This window comes from Sapajus apella, unplaced genomic scaffold (assembly GCF_009761245.1).
Source record: "Sapajus apella isolate SASKATOON/1434 unplaced genomic scaffold, GSC_monkey_1.0 scaffold40, whole genome shotgun sequence".
NCBI lineage: Eukaryota > Metazoa > Chordata > Mammalia > Primates > Cebidae > Sapajus > Sapajus apella.
Window position 1 is genome coordinate 12957781 of NW_022436980.1, and position 18103 is coordinate 12975883.

At 39.2% G+C, this 18103-nt stretch overlaps 1 protein-coding gene across 16 annotated transcripts in view; it reads right to left on the reverse strand.

Annotated features, from left to right (window-relative positions):
• Positions 1 to 9522: 9522 nt before the first annotated feature.
• Positions 9523 to 18103, reverse strand: part of BBX (BBX high mobility group box domain containing) — a 276803-nt gene continuing 268222 nt past the window's right edge. For 10 of the 16 annotated variants that reach the window (XM_032299198.1, XM_032299195.1, XM_032299191.1 and 7 more), the window contains one exon: positions 15333 to 15459. In XM_032299198.1, coding sequence (XP_032155089.1) covers positions 15372 to 15459 — 88 coding nt within the window. In that variant the 3' untranslated portion in view covers positions 15333 to 15371. Of the gene's footprint in view, positions 15460 to 18103 lie in introns of all 16 variants that reach the window. The other 6 variants (XM_032299188.1, XM_032299204.1, XM_032299203.1 and 3 more) reach the window with 1 other exon arrangement.

The window sequence follows — 18103 nt, forward strand, 5'->3', positions numbered from 1 at the left end:
TGTTCCATTCAGATCTGCTGGGCAAGTATGTTTAAGTCTGCTTCAGTGGAACTCATAAGCATCTTTTTTCCTAGGTGCTCTGTCCTGGGAATGTGGGGCTTTATTTATAAGTTCCTGACATGCTGCTGCCATTTTTAAGAGATGCCCTGCCGAGCAAGGAGGTAGTCTGGTTTACTGTCTGCCAGCAGAGGTGTAGCTGAGCTGCCCTGGTCTCTGCCCAGCTGCTGTGTGGACTTCCTTGTGGTTTTGTTTACAGAGGTACAGTTAGAACTGCCTCAGTAATAGCAGACTGTCTCGGTAGTGATGGACTGCCTCAGTAATGGCTGACGGCCTTTCCCCCACTGAGCTGGACTGTTCCAGGTCCCGTTGTGCTTGCTGTGAAACTCTCAATCCAGAGCATTTCAGATTGCTGGTCTTTGTAGGGGTGGGACCTGCTGAGCCAGATCACCTGGCTCCCTGATTTAGCCCCCTTTTATTCCATTGAATGGGGGGGGCTCTGTCTCACAGGCATTACAGGCACCAGTTGAAATGGCCGCCCAGATTTGTGTGAGATTTTGTGTGGAGACCTGAGGCACTGGCTCAAACAGCTGTGCTGGAAACTTGTGACACTTTTCATCCTAGGACTCTCCTGGTCTGTGGGCAGTAAAAACTTGTTTGGAAATGTGATCACTCACCCTTCGCCTTGTTCTTGCTGGGAACTGCACTCCAGAGCTGTTGCTATTTGGCTATCTTGGATCTCCCCCAAAATTGAATATTGCAAATACCAGTTTTTTTTTTTACTGTGTCTATAGTTTTGCCTTTCCCTCAATATGATATACACTAATTTTAATAATGCAGTATGTAGCCTTTTCAGATTGGCTTCTTTCACCTAGCAATATGCATTTAAATTCCTGAATGTCTGTTTGTTTCTTGATAGCTCATATAAGAGTCAATTGTTTGGATGTACCACTGTTTCCTCATTCACCTCTTGAAGGATATATTGGTTGTTTATAGTTTGGGCAATTATGAAAAAAGCTGCCATAAGCATTCATTTACAGATTTTTGTGTGGACATACGTTTCAGTTCACTTGGCTAAATATCTAGAGACATTTGATGGATTGTATGGTAGGAATATGTTTAGCTTTGTAAGAAACAACCAGATTGTTCCAAAGTGGTCAGACTGTTTTGCTTCCTGCTAGCAATGAGTGAGAGTTCCAGTTGTTCCACATCCTCTCCAGCATTTGATACAATCTGTGTTTTGGATTTGGGCCATTCTAATAGGGATATAGTAGTATCTTGTTGTGGTAACTTACAAGTCCCTAATGACATATAATGCTGAGTATCTTTTCATATGCTTAATTACTATCTGTAGATCCTCTTCCCTGAGGTGTCTATTCAGATCTTTTGCCGACTGTTTAATTGGGTTGTTTTCTAATTGTTGAGTTTTAAGACTTCTTTATATATTTTGGGTACAAGTGCTTTATCAGATACGTGTTTTGCACATATTTTTTCCCCCAGTCTATGGCTTCTCTTTTAACTCTCTTTAAGCATTCTAATTTTTAAACCATTATATTTATATATAGCATTTTAGAGTTCACACAGTTTGTTCAAATGTAATATAGCATCCCCAAATGACCCCTGGAGTTAGATGTTATCATGGCCACATTACAGATGTGCAGGCATTGCACTAGTTAGGCGCTGCAGACCTGTCCAAATGTGCTCCCCTCCTCCTAGCCTGACTGACTTCTGGGGAATGTATGTTTTCTGCTTGTGCTGGGCTGAGGGTTTGTATTAAGGAAGATCCTGACTTTCAGAGTTCCCAGTCCTCCCACCCATATCACTTGCTTGAGGTGATGCTCTCCAGCCAGTTCTTAGCCGCCATCCTGGACTGCCTGTGGTCCAGCCCCCACTGGGAGCACATACTTTGAGCCAAGAAATTTCAAAAATTTTTTCCAGAGTCCAGGGTGATTGTCCTGGAAACTAGCTCTCCTCCTTTGGCAAACACAAAACGAGCAATACCAAAGTAAATATATATAAATATATATATATATATATATATATATATATATATGTGTGTGTGTGTGTGTGTGTGTGTGTGTGTGTGTGTGTGTGTGTGTGTGTGTATATATATCCCTATGAACTGACATACTGCATTTTGGCTGAGTTGTGAACACATTTACTGGGGGCTGCTGATCACCACCTTCTGAATCTCAGGAGGAGGGTAACACCCCCTGAGATTCATGGACCACTGGAAAGGTGAATAAGCGTCTTCAGTGTGAGTATTACCAGTGTAGCAGGAAATTATGATGACGACGCACTATGGATAATCCTCATGGCATCTTCCATGCACAACTTCCACCTACCTGGGTCCACCAACCTAAAGCAGCACTGGGGTGTCTGAGCTTTGCATCTTTCCAGAGTCTAGAGATCTGTCTTCTAGCTTTTGCTGAATTAAATAAGACAGAATTAACAATACAAAGACTTTAACGGAGTGGTTAATGGTGTGGGTGATGTCAATACGTATTTGGCAGCATCTGCTGAGGATAAACTGAGAGGAACAGTCAAGAATTGACAGCCATTCAATCAGAAAGCAAAATTGTCTGGTTTTGGTGGTATCAGTCGTTGTTGGCTTCCCTGCCTGCAAAAATGTCACAGTAATTCCAATAGAGTTGTTTACACAAGTGGAAAAATCTGACTCATTGATAACACGTTTCAGTTACAGACCACTCTAATGACACTCAGAGGCTCTCTAGTAAGACAGAAATTTCCTCCAAACTCAAGAAGTTATCTGGGAACAGTGCCCTTCTTCAATCAGGTTATTTATGTTCATTGAGCTAATGGTTTTTGTCCAGTAATACATTTAAATTGCTTTCCATTTTACTGTTATGCTTCACTATCACATTTCAGAATGTCGCTTCTCTTCCTCTGTGCAGCCGGCAATTTTTCTCAAGTACGCCATGAGAGCATCGTCCTTTCGAAGTCATTTGAAATAGACCTGGCCTCAGCCACCTCTGGAGAATATTCTCTGGCTGATAATCATAGCCAAGTGGAATGTACAAATGAAGTGAAGCTGCCTAGCAGTTCCTTTCTCTGTGGTTCCCTGGGGGCCTTGTTGCAGGGAGACAGTGCACCTATTGATCTGGGAAGAAGCCAGACATTCAGCCTCTGATGGTACGTAAGAAATAGTTTTCCAGCTCTGGTATAAGAAGTCCAAGGAGGTTAGGAGAAGACACTGTCTTCAAATGATTTACAGACTGAGTCACACATATCTGGCATGGATAAAGAAAAGGAGGTTCTGTAGAAATGAACACAATTAGGTTTATACAACCTTATAGAAGCGATTGCTCGGTAAAACCAGCAGCTCATGGGCAATGGAGGGGGATAAACCCATATACTTTATTTTGAAAATTTTTTCTTTTTTAGAAATGGGGTCTTGATCTGTCACCCAGGCTGGAGTGCAGTGGCAGGACCATGGCTCACTGCAGCCTTGAACTCCTGGGCTCAAGCGATCCTCCTGCCTCGATTTCCCAAGTAGCTGGGACTACAGGCACACACAACCACACCTGGCTAATTTAAAACATTTTTTTTTGTAGAGATGAGGTCTCATTATGTTGTCCAGGCTGGTCTTGAATCCCTAGCCTCAAGTGATACTCCAGCCTCACTCAGCCCCCCGAAGCACTGGGATTAAAGTCTTGAGCCACCACACCCAGCCGAAAACCCACATTTTCTCAAAAATGGAAAAGGTAGATCAGGCCGTTGAGTGAATCTGAAGCACATATAATTCTATTTAAACATCTGGAGTAATTAGTGCAACATAAGTGCTAAAAAAAAAAAAAAGCCGTATTAAGAAAAAAAAAAAGTAGAGGCAGAAGGATGGGACAAGCGCCCATTTGTTAGCTTTTGCATTATGGCAATTTTTGCGTTCAAGGCCATTGTTTATGTGACAATGGACCACCTTTCTGTCTGATGCTGAAACTCACAACTGTGTAGGTATATTGTAAGTTTGGAAGGTAAAATTAAGAAAAGCTAATATGAGGTTAACATTCAAATGAAAAAGTTTTAACTTCCAAATAAATTGACTAGGAAAAAAATGAGGGACTAAGAAGTGTGAATCGTGCTGCTCATCTGCAGCAGTTTAATCTTGGAAACTCTGGCTCTGTTCCAAAACTTAAAGAATTATGACAGCAGTCAGTGCTCCTCAGCAGGGCAAGGTGAACTGCCGGGGAAAAACTGTGCTCTGCTGAGTGACTGGAGTGTCTCCCAGCGTCTCGCCCGCTGTGGAATTTTGCCACTTGGTTAGTTCTGCCTTCCCTTTGAATGTGGGTGAAGCCCTGCTATTCTCCGGAAAATATTATTCATCAGTTAATGTATGACTTGCTTCATCTTGCCACCACTAATTACTGATGTTGCTGCTCTCTGCAGTAGGCTCAAAAGCTGGGACGGATTCTATCTAAAATAGATCTTTGGCTGAGGAGCAGGCGGTGGCGGTGGCAGAATGTCACACAAAAACCACTCAGAAAAGGAAAAGTGCACACCCAGACCAGAAAACCATTTATGTTTTAAAAGAAGACATGTGAGCTAGGCACAGTGGCTCACACTTGTAATCCCAGCAATTTGGGAGGCAGAGGTGGGCAGATCATGAGGTCAGCATGGTGAAGCCCTGTCTCTATTAAAAATACAAAATTAGCTGGACGTGCTGGTGCATGCCTGTTGTTCCAGCTACTTGGGAGGCTGAGGCAGGAGAATCACTTGAACCTGGGAGTTGGAGGTTGCAGTGAGCAGAGATCACACCACTGTACTCCAGCCTGGCGACAGAGTGAGACTCTGTCTCAAACAACAACAACAAAACAACAACAAATAAATAAAAAATAAAAATAAAAGAAGACATATGGAATACTGGATGTGTGGGTTGGGGAGTGAAAGAGGAACCAAAAAATGTAATTCACATGGATAAATGCTCATATATAGAATAAAGTATCTTGGTCTGATTCCAATTTCCGTGTCCCCAGGAGGACTGTAGCATACTTATTAGAGTCAACCCCTATGCACTTTGGTTAGAATTTTAGATGCCATATCAGGTACGCTGTGGAGGTGTCTGAAGACAAGCATCCTACCTGTTGCTCCAGCCAGTCCTTTGTACACATGAGGTGCTTAGGAAATGTTGCTCGCTTGCTTAAAGTCAGATCTTTGGGAATTGGGGAGAGGAAGTTCAAATTAAACCTTTGGCAACACACGTTTTATTGACTGAATCTTCAGACGCCTCAGACAGGTGCCTGATGAACTTCAAATTAAACTCTAAATTTCTAAAACTTTGCTGCAGACATACATAAATTACAGTGCAGCTTGCATACCTGAGAGAGATGGTTTTGCTTTTTTAAAAGATATTTTCGGAGTTACAAGAAAGAATTCCTTTAACTACCAATCCCAGAAAAGGGGATTTTGATTTGGCCACACTAAGGTGAATGTTTAAAAAGTAGAAACCACACCTTCCCTACTCCCAAAGGGAAAGTAATCCCGGGGAGTTCTGTTAAGAATAGGTACCTACTGTAGTAAAGTCCTTTTTTAAGGATGAGGATCAGCAAGGGCTCACGTGCCCAATTTAGACCCAAAAGAAGTGGGGGCAGCACACATCAAAAATGAGAATCCTTCACAGTAGCTCATTTTTGTTCCAGGAACCCTCCTAGAGCAAAAGATTTCTTGAGTCATTCCCTCAGCCATAAAAACCTTACAGCTATTCTCAGTGAAGAAAAAAGTAAAAAAGAACGGGAAATCTAAAATAGCTCTGGTGGGCGCGGGGTGCCATCACTGGAGAAAAATTCAACGATTGAAAAAGATTAGAATTCAGCAATATGTGAGAGCTGGAACTAAGGTGATGAAACACGGGGATGGCAAAGGGAGAAAGAAAAGAGTTGGGGAATCACACTATCTGGCGACAGAACCGCCTCCTTTCTGGGCCAAATGCTTGAGCTGTACTTCCTGACCTTGCATTTCCAAATATTCCTGGGCTCTGTCAAGGCTGTAGCTGGTGCGCTGTCTAGCTCCACAATGACATCAGCCCTGGAACCAGACAGGCTGAGATGTTCCTTATCCTAGGCCACTCAGAAAGGAAACACACACAGCATGATGGATCTCCCCCAAAGACTTTGATCACATATTTGTCAGTCTTGGAGCTCTGTGGCCTTGTCTCAGCAGTTCCTTTTTTCCTTGTGCTAACATCTTTTCTGTGAGAAAAAGCTTTAAAAATAAAATTTTAAAGAACAGTAACACATACCCATTTTTTTTCTTAATGTCTTCAAAATGCAGATTATCGAGTTTCCCATGAGCTCATATGTCATTTTCCCCTGACAGCCTTTGATTCCCAGCTTCATTGGTGCTGCATTTCAACAGGCTGTCTCTAACCCTGCTAGAATGTCTTCCTGGTACTTGCACACAGTAGACATCCAGAGCAAATTTGCTGAATGGATTATTGTTATGGGTGTATGATATGAGCTGTGGGTAACAGAAAACTCTTCTGAAGCCAAAGCATGGGCGATGAAATGATTCTCCATGGTCTTTGAAACATAGTAATGGAATGAGGAACTGTTTGTAAGCAATTTTATTCTAACAATACAGTTTTGATTTTGACTGACATACGATACAGGTTTCAATGCAGGTGAGGCTAGCATTCATGTGTTAAATACTTCATATACTATGTATGAAAAGGTTTGAGGTATTCAAGGATTCATGTGCAGAATATTGCTTTTAAATTTATTTTTAACACACTGCCAAATACCCAAGCCAAGATATATGGTATGGGAAAATGAAAATATTAAATTGTATAAAACATTGTCTAAATTATTCCTGTATTTATCTCAAGGATTATATATCTTGACTTGGGAGAAATGTTTTTTTTTTATTGTACTAATTCAAGTTTTCTATTAACTATATTTGAATAAATGCTTCAAAGTATATGGTAAATCATTACCTGTTTTTGTATCTATTACATTGCTAGTACAATTTTTTATTTTCCAGGGCTTCATATGTTGATTTTTGGAGGACATAAATTGTATCTGAAGCTTAATTGGCCTTTTATAAGTACCATAGATAACGATGCCCAACTATAGAAAAGATCATTGTACTTGAGCATATTTCTTACACATATTTTCATGCTGGCTTTAAAACCATTCTGACTTCTAAACATAAGATATCTACAATCTATCTTATATAAACTTCCGCCTTCCCCCTTTCATCCTCTATCATCCTTAAGAGACTTTCAATCCTCACATTTTTCTCTTCTGACTCTCCTATAGGCAACCCTGAAACAAAATGACCTTTTGTAAAATTCCCTAGGGTAAGGAATCTCCAAGTGGAGCGAGCCAAACTATCATTTTTATCTCTCCCAGAAAGAGTTTTCTTTTCATGCTTTAATTTTGGGCCAACTGACCTAGCATTTCAGATTTTTAAAACCTTTGGCAACTTGCCTTCCAGGGCTTATCTAAAATATTCTCTCTACCCCTCCAACACATTTTCTCTTGTAAGTTTAGGGGCAAAAAAAAAAAAAAAGGCAGTGGGAATAGTGTTGAATGGAAAATAAGTGTGCTAACCTACCCTGTGTTAGCCTGACAGACTCCATCTTGCTGAGAGCCAGAGAGACTCCATCTTAACCTCCGCCTCACCCCTCCTGCCATTTCTCCCTTGAGTGCATACCTGGGTCATGCTACTGTGCTGGGTCATGCTGTGCGTAGAACTATAGAGGCATATAACCATTGTAACCATATCTTGCTTGGCAAGCCCACTTGCTGTTGTGAATACCCACCTTGATTGATTGTATGGCAAGTACCGAATACCACCCCCTTGGTAACCAGCAATCATGGGAACTGCTTGTGTATACCCACCTTGGTAATCAACAATCATAGGAACCTTCTGCCTCCTAGTCACCAGCCTCCTTATCTAACTTGCTTGTTCTGCTTCTGTAAATTCTGCTTCAGCTAGGCTCCCCCTCCCCTATCTTAAACAAGGTATAAAAAGGAATCAAGCCCCTTCTTCGGAGCCGAGATTTTGAGCGAGAGAGCTCTCGGTCGCCGGCAGTAAAGGACTCTCAATTGGAACTTAAGAGTGTGGTGCTTTCCTTCTGATTTGCTCGGGTGTAACGTAAGAACATACAGTTGACACAAATCTGTTTTAGCCTTTGGGCCTTTGGAGTACTAGGTGTGGGGAAAAAGAATCATAAACAACCCTCCCCCTACCTCCTAAAAAACAGACATCATAAAGAAGGGCTCTCTTTGATGAAGTAAGTCTCTCTCGACACTGTGGATCAGAAAAGGGTAAATATAGAGATAGGAAATCCAAACAGTGTCTAATTCCAAATGAGTTTCACTTCAGCACTTCTGTACTTTGGTTCATGGGTTCCTTTATGCGTTGGACATTTTTGGAATCATGAGGAGAAAATATTTTAAAAATTATAATCTGTGCATACCAAAAGATTCACTTTTAAAGGCTTCATCTGATAATTTTCACAGATGAAATATTTCTGGGATATGAATATCTTCTGGGGTAGGTAAAAGGGAAAAGCAGAGGTGAAGGAGAAAACAGACACAGACAAAACAGTAAGAAAATGTTGGTATTTGTTGAAGCTAGATTATGTCTATATGGGGTTCAAAATACCTCTCTACTTTTCCATATACTGTATTTGAAAATTCCTATAATTTCAAAAAGGTAAAAACTTTATGATCAATTATGATCCATAATTTTTAGTACAAATCCTTTTAAAATATGTATGGAATGGAGTCAGCAGTATTACTTTTAGCTGATTGTTGATTAGAATCACTTTATTTTCCTTGCAAGAGATTTTATGTTCTATTCAAAAGGATGGATGCAACTGTGTAACCCACATGGGACCATAAAACCATATTTATGTATATCCTGTCATTTTTTTTCTAACAGAATTTTAATCTTTGGTATGGAGCCCATTTTCCCTGACACACACACACACACACACACACACACACACACACACCCTTATTCTCAGCAATGGAAAGGTAGTGTGCTAGAGTATCTCACAGTACAACCCATTAGACAGGCTTTTATTTTCATATATACTCTTTTCTTCCCCACAGGGATGGCATGAGGATATTTCATCACTATCACTAAGTCTAGATTAGGGAGGTTAAAAGAAACCCAATGGTACGTGGGTAGAACTGTCTGGTTACAAAGCCTATTTGTTGGTAATTAGGCTGTGTGCATGCATGTGTATAGTTTCCAAAGGATCGAAAAAAAAAAAAAAACTCGGGAACATTCACCAAATCTGAGGTGTAAGTTTATACTTTAGGGAACAGTCTTAATGAAATCACTGCCACAGTTTTGTCCTAGTTCAGGGAAAAATGGTGTGTTCTGATCATTCGTCCCAGGAAGGCACCCCAGTGGCCTATCGAAGCATACCCTCTTCTTCTATTGGGCCGATCACTACTCCCCACTTTTGGAAAAAGCAACCAAGGCTGCCCAGACAATGGCAAATCACAGGCGAACACAGTTTATGGGGACACACCATTCGATGTTCTAGAATAGTTGAAATATCTTACTTTTATTAATATTTTTCCTACTGTTTTTAGTGAAAATGGTACATTAAAGGCACATACTCTATGGCCAGTAGTGTGAACACAAAGAAATATATTTGAATAATATCTTTAAAATATTTCAAAGTTTTATTAAATATTTTTATTGTTTTAAGATCACAGTTAAAGTACTTTAGCATGTTATACACATGACTTACATGTGCAATTTTTAGAAATATCAAATTAGGTATAAGATTTTGAAGAAAGAAATTATATAAATGTGTATATTGACTTTTACTACACATACATCTAAGAAAGCAATAATTCTGTTGTACCATTAAGTGGAAATCATTTATTACATGGCATGTTTACACCAACTCTAAAGAGAACCAAGCCAATTTCTGAAAGCAAAATAAAAAAAAAAAGAAAAAGAAAAACAAAACCATGAGCGATTCAGTCATGCTGAAACTGTCAAGAGATTTTAGACCCTGGTGGTCAAATGAAGCTGTGGTTAATTTATGACATGTAAGTAAGCAATTCAAACCTATGAGAAGAGTTTATAATCTGGTATGTGGAGTCTCAGGTGATTTTATTCTTTTTCTGACAGATTCCTGAGAGCAAGAGACTTGTTGAGTGCTAATGAAATGGAAAAACGTTGCTGAGCTCCAGATCGTAAGACTGCCCTACCCCCTTGTTCCACGGCTCTTAGAGCTGAGGCACTAATGTGAGGAGTCAGGGGACGTGAGCCCACCCCTCTGGTGGGCCACAGAGCGAAATCAGTGTTAATGCACGAAACGTGCATGTCTATGATTTAGGTTAGAGCTTGTGAGGTAAGATTTGCATTGTGGGTGGAAGAGTTTTGAGGCATTGAATTAGATCCTTGGTACTCGGTAACCAGTTCTGGCCCAAGTTATCAGGAAATCTTTGGAGGGAGTAGTAATATTCACCATAACCAGCTCTGTGCATAAAAATTGATTTAAGGGCATGATCAGTTTTGACCACTGACTGCAAAAGGAAAACAGCGGACACAGAATTTTTAACCACAAGGTTTCCTCTCTCAATTTAAGAGTATAAATACCACCACAGATTAAATTTGGCCAGAAGAGGAACCTTTGTTTTTTTTAAAAAAGATGGACATTTATGTATTTGAAGGAAAGGATAGCACATACAGATGGGGATTATGAGGGACTCAAATACATTTGTCATTCTATTCACGCTTGTTGTTTCTTTGTTCTGAAATGTAAAGAAGATAATGTCCTCAGCGAAACCAACAAAGTTGTTTCATATGGAGTATAACAAACTTAGCTATCACTTCCAAACGAAAGCAAAGCAGTCCATCAAACCCTGAATACTTCGCCAGACACATCTGGTAAGATGAACTGAAGAGCTTCTTTTAAAATTGTTAAGTATGCTGTTAGTCTAAATAAGATAATGTTCAAAAATCAAAAAACTCAAAATCCGTATCTAATTCTTTGGGAATGCTTGTATAAACAAAAGCAACATCTAATTAACAGTTAGTATACTTTTTATAAGGTGCAAAATAGGGAGCTATTTGGGAGAGCTAAGTCTGAATTTCTACACCTACCAGTCACTCTGAATACTTTACAGGTCAAATATAACAATAGCATTTGCTTCTACTGCCCATTTTCAGCAATACACTGTTCTCTCTGGAGCAGGTGGTTTGTGAAGTCAAAACACTGCAGTGGAAAATAGTGGCACTGAAGGTAGAAGCCAAAAAAAAAGACAAACTTTTGAAACAGGACTTACTGAAATGAACTTTTAAAGCCGAGGTAGCCCATTAGGATTGGCCTTATATGAGGGCTCTGTGGAGCAGTGCGATCAAAGGTGACTCTCCTCCACAGCATCACACCCCCAACATCCCCTTTACAGATGATGGCTCCAGGCCTCCTGCGATTTCCTTCCTTTTCCCAGGCGAAGTGGTGGTGCTTCTTTGCTGTATGGAATGCCATCCTCCAGCCTCCAGCTGCTCGTCTTCAGAACACGAATGATTCATACAGTAGTTTAGCAGGCAGCATGGTCCCACTGCTTCACATTAATGTCAAATGCCAAACTTGGAACAGAGCTTTTTGGTATTTCCCCTCCCCTCCCCACCTTATAAACAAAACATGCCATTCAGTTTTCAGCTTACTCCTCTTCTGTAGCAATGTATCATTAGCTTGAGACTTTACATAGGTGCAAACATTTCCATACATTGAGCCAAAGACTGCAGAGTGCAAACAAAATTTCATCTGACTTACAGTAGCATCTGACTTAAGAAAACAAAAGGATTTGAACACATTGGATTCTAAAAACCAGACCAGTTCAGATGCTCCTTTTTGTTCATAGTGTTCCATCACTATTTTTTTTCTCCAGCAATTTTGATGGCAGGAAGTAGAATCACAACGATAACGTGGGAATTATTTTAACATGGCTTTGCGACATGGCATCGGTGGAAAGCTCATCTGACAGAATTAAATAAATATATTTCTGATATTTTTGGGAAAAAGACTATCAGAATTACAACAGTAGGATTTATCTTTTAAAAGGGATGTTAATGAATTAACAGTTTTGATCTAAAATCTGGGAACTGACCTAATTTGGGGACAAGAACCTGTATTTCCAATGTGGCTGTGGGACATTTCTCTTTTTCCTGATCTCATATACAGTACCCAAACAAATAAAACTTTAAGGATGTCTTACAGTATTTTTTCTTTCACTCAGCTTCTTAGAGCTGCAGCTTCAGTTACTATAATATACTCTACACACTTCAAAATCACATAGGAAATACCCAGAATAACTAAATAAATAAAAGGCTAAAGAAAACTGGAACAGTACTGCGTCTCCATCTGAGACGAAATCTTCTACTTCCAGCATTGCAGAGAAGGGCGAGGACAATTTTTTTTTTTTCAAAAGATTTATATACAGGCTTGAATCCAGAAATTAAGGTTAAAAGCATAAATATTGATAATTTCAACTAAATTCAGAATGGTTTTAGAAAGATATGATACAACAATTTAGAATAAAACAGAGCAGAAGAGCATCATATTTTGGTTTGCTTGAGATATATATAAGGTGCAACAACTTATTCTCTTGATGCTGCGGGACAAATGTTAGTGTAGATGGCATTTGCTGGCAGATTAAAAGATACACTATAGCAATCTGATTTTCCAAAATAAAAAAGAATGAGAGAAATGAAATGAAAATGGTAACAAGGGGTGTGGAGGAGAGCACTACATATTGGTCTGAAATATTTGTGCTAACAAATGTTACCTGAAAATAACAACACTCCTCTCCAGCAGATTCAGGGCATGAGAAGCACAATTGCTGAAATCAAGACTTCACTCGGAGAATCGACAAGGTGAGTCTAAGGAACTATAAAGCTTTGCAGGATTTCTGCTACTCTCAGTGCCTAACCGCTTAAAAATTAAGCATTTCTACAAAAAGGTTTGTTTTAAAGTATCTGAAAACAGTCATATCCAGTTAAGTTGCCCTCCCACCCCCAACCCTGCTTAAGGGAAAAGCCACTGAGGTTTAGGAAAAGCAGATCAAGTAAGATATTAATCACATAGAAAAAAAGTAATCTTTTGTTTTGCTTTTTTTTTTTTTTTTTTAAAAAAGGTCCCATGAATATACAGCCATCTCTTAAGGAACTCTAGTGAAATGTAATCGGAGGACTGAAGGAGGGTGCTCTGGCAAAAATAGATCTATTCTAATGTGTTCTATAGAGTAACAAGTTAGTACCATTGTCAAGGTGCATGTTCTGCACCACACAATTTTTGTTGTTGGTTTTTCGTTTTGGATTTTAGCTTGTTACAATTTTCAAATCACTGCTAGCGAGTGGTCCAAAACTCCAACAGCCACCAACACTGGGACCCAGCAATTTCAAACATTCACTTTTTGTTCTGAAATTTAGAAAATATTAATAAAACAGCATCATAGTAGAACTATTATGCTAAAATCTGGAACTGCTCCCTTGATTTATTCCTACGTGAATGGGCTTAAGCTGTAACTTTGGGCTAACCTTTTACTAATTCCTTCTTCCTCCATGCCCACCAGGAATATGAATTTTTCAGGACATCGTTCCGATGCTTTGCTACCCTCTTTACCTGCTTTGGAAAAAAGAAAAACCTCTATTTGTTTTCAATCCTGTTAGTATGTTGTACATATTTTCCAGCACCGGAACTAAAGTAACATCTACAACCATGAGAAGCTAAACCTAGTCAGTACGAATAGAGTCACTTTTTGTATGGCTATTAAGTCAAATTACAATTAGAAAAAAAAAATCATTATAATTCAGTCAAGTATAAATAAGAAAGCTAGATAAAACCATGTAAACTGTCATCATTCAGAGATCTAATTCAAAAGCTTCAAACTCGAACTAGCACTGTCAAAATTCCGCCAGTTTGAAAACCATTAAAAATTATTGCTGGAATCCAATAATCAAAATTTGGTAGTTTGTGCTGTGATGCAAGAGTGGGGAAATACTTTGTGCTATAGAACAAATACCCTGTAAAATCTGTAGCCTCAGACTAATTTTGATTTATCACTTTGCATCTGTTGCTAGGAAACAAGACACTGTGAACATCAGGTGGTTAAGTCAATATGTTGAATGTTCTAAAGCCAGTTAATCTACTTGGTGCTGGCATATGTATGGTTGGTTTTACGTTCAAAAGCAACACAACACAAAAAGGAAAGAGACTTGCAGGTGGATCTATGACTGAGAGTCCCACTCTGGTCAGGCATACCTCCCTCATCATTGACTCAATACCTCCTTAACAATACAAACTCGAAATGGCTCTAAAAACCTGCAGTGCCAATTAGGCTGTGCATAGCAATTGCAACCCGTCCAGTCAATCTGTGATAGATGTAAAGGTCTGTAGCTCCAAGTCCACATGAAGTGAGTGTCTTCAATGTGTTTAGAATAGTGAAGTAATACTAAGGTCACTTCTGAATAATATTTTTGTCTTTTTTTTTTGTTGTTTGTATGAACAATCCATTGGTCACTTAGACCCCTGTGTAAAAATAAAATAATCCTCAAGGCATGAAAACATCAGTAATCTGTAATCTGCAGGACTCTTCCCCTGTCTGGGAAAATATTTGCCACAATTTGCCTCAAGCAAATTCTTCATGGTCGCTCAAGGCTAAGAAAAAAATTCAGATTGTAAGAATTGTAATTTTCTCCTCTCCCTCTCCCTCTCCCTCTCTCTTTCTCTTTTGCCAGCAAACTACCACTCTGGTGGCAAATATAAAAGTGCAGAATATATGGACCACGAGGCCGAGCATACACCGCTAACAATGGTACATCTGCCTGCCCATGCTGCTAGGAGTCTCTGGAACAGGCTTTTCAATATTTATTCTACAATATAAATGTAGGTATAACCTATTATATAAACCATCTTAGAACTTAAATCTCCATGTACAAAAAAGACTAAGAATATCTAATAATAACTAGTGCAGTGCGTCAGTTTTTGTTTTGTTTTGAAAGAATAACTAGGTAATATATGAAACTAGTTTCACACTCTCTGGTTGGTAAAAGAGATGCTGGATGAGCTACAGTAAAGGCAGCCTTTTACCAAGTTACCACCTATTACTGTCAAAAGCCTTCAATAGAAAGCAAAGCTCCAGGATCATTCTGTTTCTGCTCAATATCAGACAGATAACCTCACCCTCAAAGATTCTGGGTTCTCAGAGAACAAACTGGCCCGGATGCTAACTTCTGCTTCAAGTGAATCTGGGCCATGTGGGGCAACAAGCACTTGTTTGCAGTCTATATTTTCCACCACTTGGACTCACTAGCATCCCTCGGTAAAGACAAGGCTAGGGTAGTAGGTAAAGCACAATGTTTTACAATGAAAGGGCGCTTCACTGGTCAGCGCAGGAAATAAGTACAGGAGCCTGTGGCATTTCTTTTGGCTGTCCATCATGGGTGAGTGGAGTTGATCTCTGACCTCTGTAAAATAAAAAGAAGAAAACAGTCACTTATTATTCAGCATCTTATTAGAGGCAGGAGAGGATGATGAATAACAAGTAAGTGTGTTCCAATATCTTGTTTAACAGTTACTGCTGTTACTCACGTCATGGAATGAAAACTGTTTTTGCTTGAGAGTTTTTTCTTTTCTGTCACCTTCCTTCTTTTTTTTCCCCCCTTCCTCCTCCTCATTCTGTCTCCCTTCCTAAGATTTCATATATGAATTCCCCTCATACAACTCAACAACATACCCTCTGGCCTGAAATAACTAACCACTTCCATTTTGAAGAGATGAAATCCAAAGTACCAACAGATTTGGGGTAACTCTTTAAGAAGTGGAAAAATTTCAGTCTAGGACTGGGGTTCTGGACAATAATTTTCCTGTTGGTCCACTGATATTAAAAATGATACATTTCTTTTCTTGACTTGCCTGAAGGGTAATACTTGGTAACCTTCAGGTAACTTAGGGCAAATAAAAGCAATGACTCTGGAAGAGAAACAGAGATGGACTGCTACTCAAAAAAAAAAAAAAAAAAAAAAATAAAGAAAAAATAAAACCTACAATTGGTAGGTCTGTTGGAAAATGTCAAGGAAGTGGCTAGTCCTATCTTTTTAGAATGAGAAGCTCTGTAGAAATTACCAAGAATTTTGGAGAGTTTTCTCATAACCATGAAGGAAATTGTATTTTTACTACTAATTATGCAGAAGCTAATGAAAAATCAGCTAATCACATGTACATGGGCAGAGAGTGTTTAGAGGAAGAAAACAAGTACTGATGCTGGATTTTACATTTTAACAAACTCTAGCCTAGCTGGGCCAAAATCAACACACATGGAGAGAGAACTCCAGACAGGACTAGGAAATTCATGGAAATTTCTATCATTTGGATAGAACCTATGCCAAACATAGCTGATTTTTCATTCAGCTTTTGCATAATTAGTAGTAAAAATACGATTTCCTTCATGGTTATGAGAAAACTCTCCCAAATTCTTGGTAATTTCTACAGAGCTTCTCATTCTAAAAAGATAGGACTAGGCACTTCCTTGACATTTTCCAACAGGCCTACCAGTCGTAGCAAATGCACACTCGCTGTTCTGTAACCTACAATCGTCTGTAGTGCATAACACTGTACTGAAAATAGGTGATGTATCAGCAATGTTTTCATCGGGTTGACCTTTCGATACCGTATCTTCTTTAGAGTGCACAGAACAAAAGGAACTATTTCGAGATTCAGCTTTTACCTGCTCTGTAACTATACTCAAGTTTTATGCACAAAAGAAGAAAAATAAGGTAGACAAATTTCAACATTTGGGGGTTTCAGAATCCAAAGATCACTTAATAGCCCAAGATATTTAAGCTTTTAGAAAAGCAAAACATTTTAGAATCAAACCTCTGGATTAATCTATTTATTCACATGTGGATGTTTGTTATAGATACCACCGGTTCAATATGTTTAGCTCTTTGTTCAAGGAGGATGAAATTAAAATGCTATTTTTTACTTTTAAGATATTAAAAGATCCAAAATTTTAGTAAGTAGTAGAAAAGAAAAAACAAAAAACAAAAGTAAAAGACGAAAAGAACAATGTAAAAAAAGATGGGAAGAGGGAGAGAGAAATTGGGGTGAAAGCCCAGCTTCATCAATGGAAAGAGGAAGAAGTCAGAATCGCAGTGGAAGGGGACTATGTACTGCAACTGAGGTTCTAGCTCCCAGCGGAAGGGTCAAGAGAGACTCTTCATGATTTTCTCTGACATGACTGAAGCTTTCCTTTGGCAGTATGTTAGACAGGGAGTTCAAATTCTGACTTAGGCACAAATTGGCTGTGTGCTCTTGGCAGGTTAATTAACCGTCATGAAAATGGGACTAAAAAAGCCCAGTTGGGAAGGCGAACTCAACTTCTAATAAATATACCAGTCTCTTAGCAAAGGTTTGTTCCAACTCTTTATTTTCTGCATTTTGTAAAACTGTCTTTCTAAGTTAGGTTTCTGAACCTAATGTTAAGATTTTTTCATGGTATGAGTGCAGGTAATGTATTTCCACCCCTAACTCCATGGGCCGTCCTTTAAACTATGAACCGAGTTGTTGCTGAAGTAATACTTAATTCATTGCTATGCGACCCAGGTTCAATCGCATTAGGCCTACAGATAGAAGCCTGGTGGGTAGACCTGCTTTAACAGGTTAGGGCTCAAGTTACAACGAAGACTCTCCAGGGTGATCTGTCCTTCTAACATTAAGAATGTTAAGCGTTTATTAGATTCATGGCAAAATTCTAGTAATCATTACTGTTCTTTCCAATGGGAGGTTAAAAATAAAAAGCACCTTTACTCACAGTATTTTTTCCTATGCCTGCTACCTAACTTAGGCAGTCATACTTGAGGAACTACTTCATTTATTCCTTCACCCACTCATTTGTTCCTTTATCCATTGTTGTAACAGGCACTAAGCAAGCTGGGAATATAAAGAATAAAACCAATGTTTTGCCTCCAAAATATACTGAAAGGAGACAGAAGCATCGACAAATCAATACAACCCAATGTGGTCTGAGAGAGGCGTGATCACAGCACGCAGGAGCAACAAGAAGCACACAGCCTAGGGCATCAGGAGGACTGAGAGGAGAGGACCGCAGAC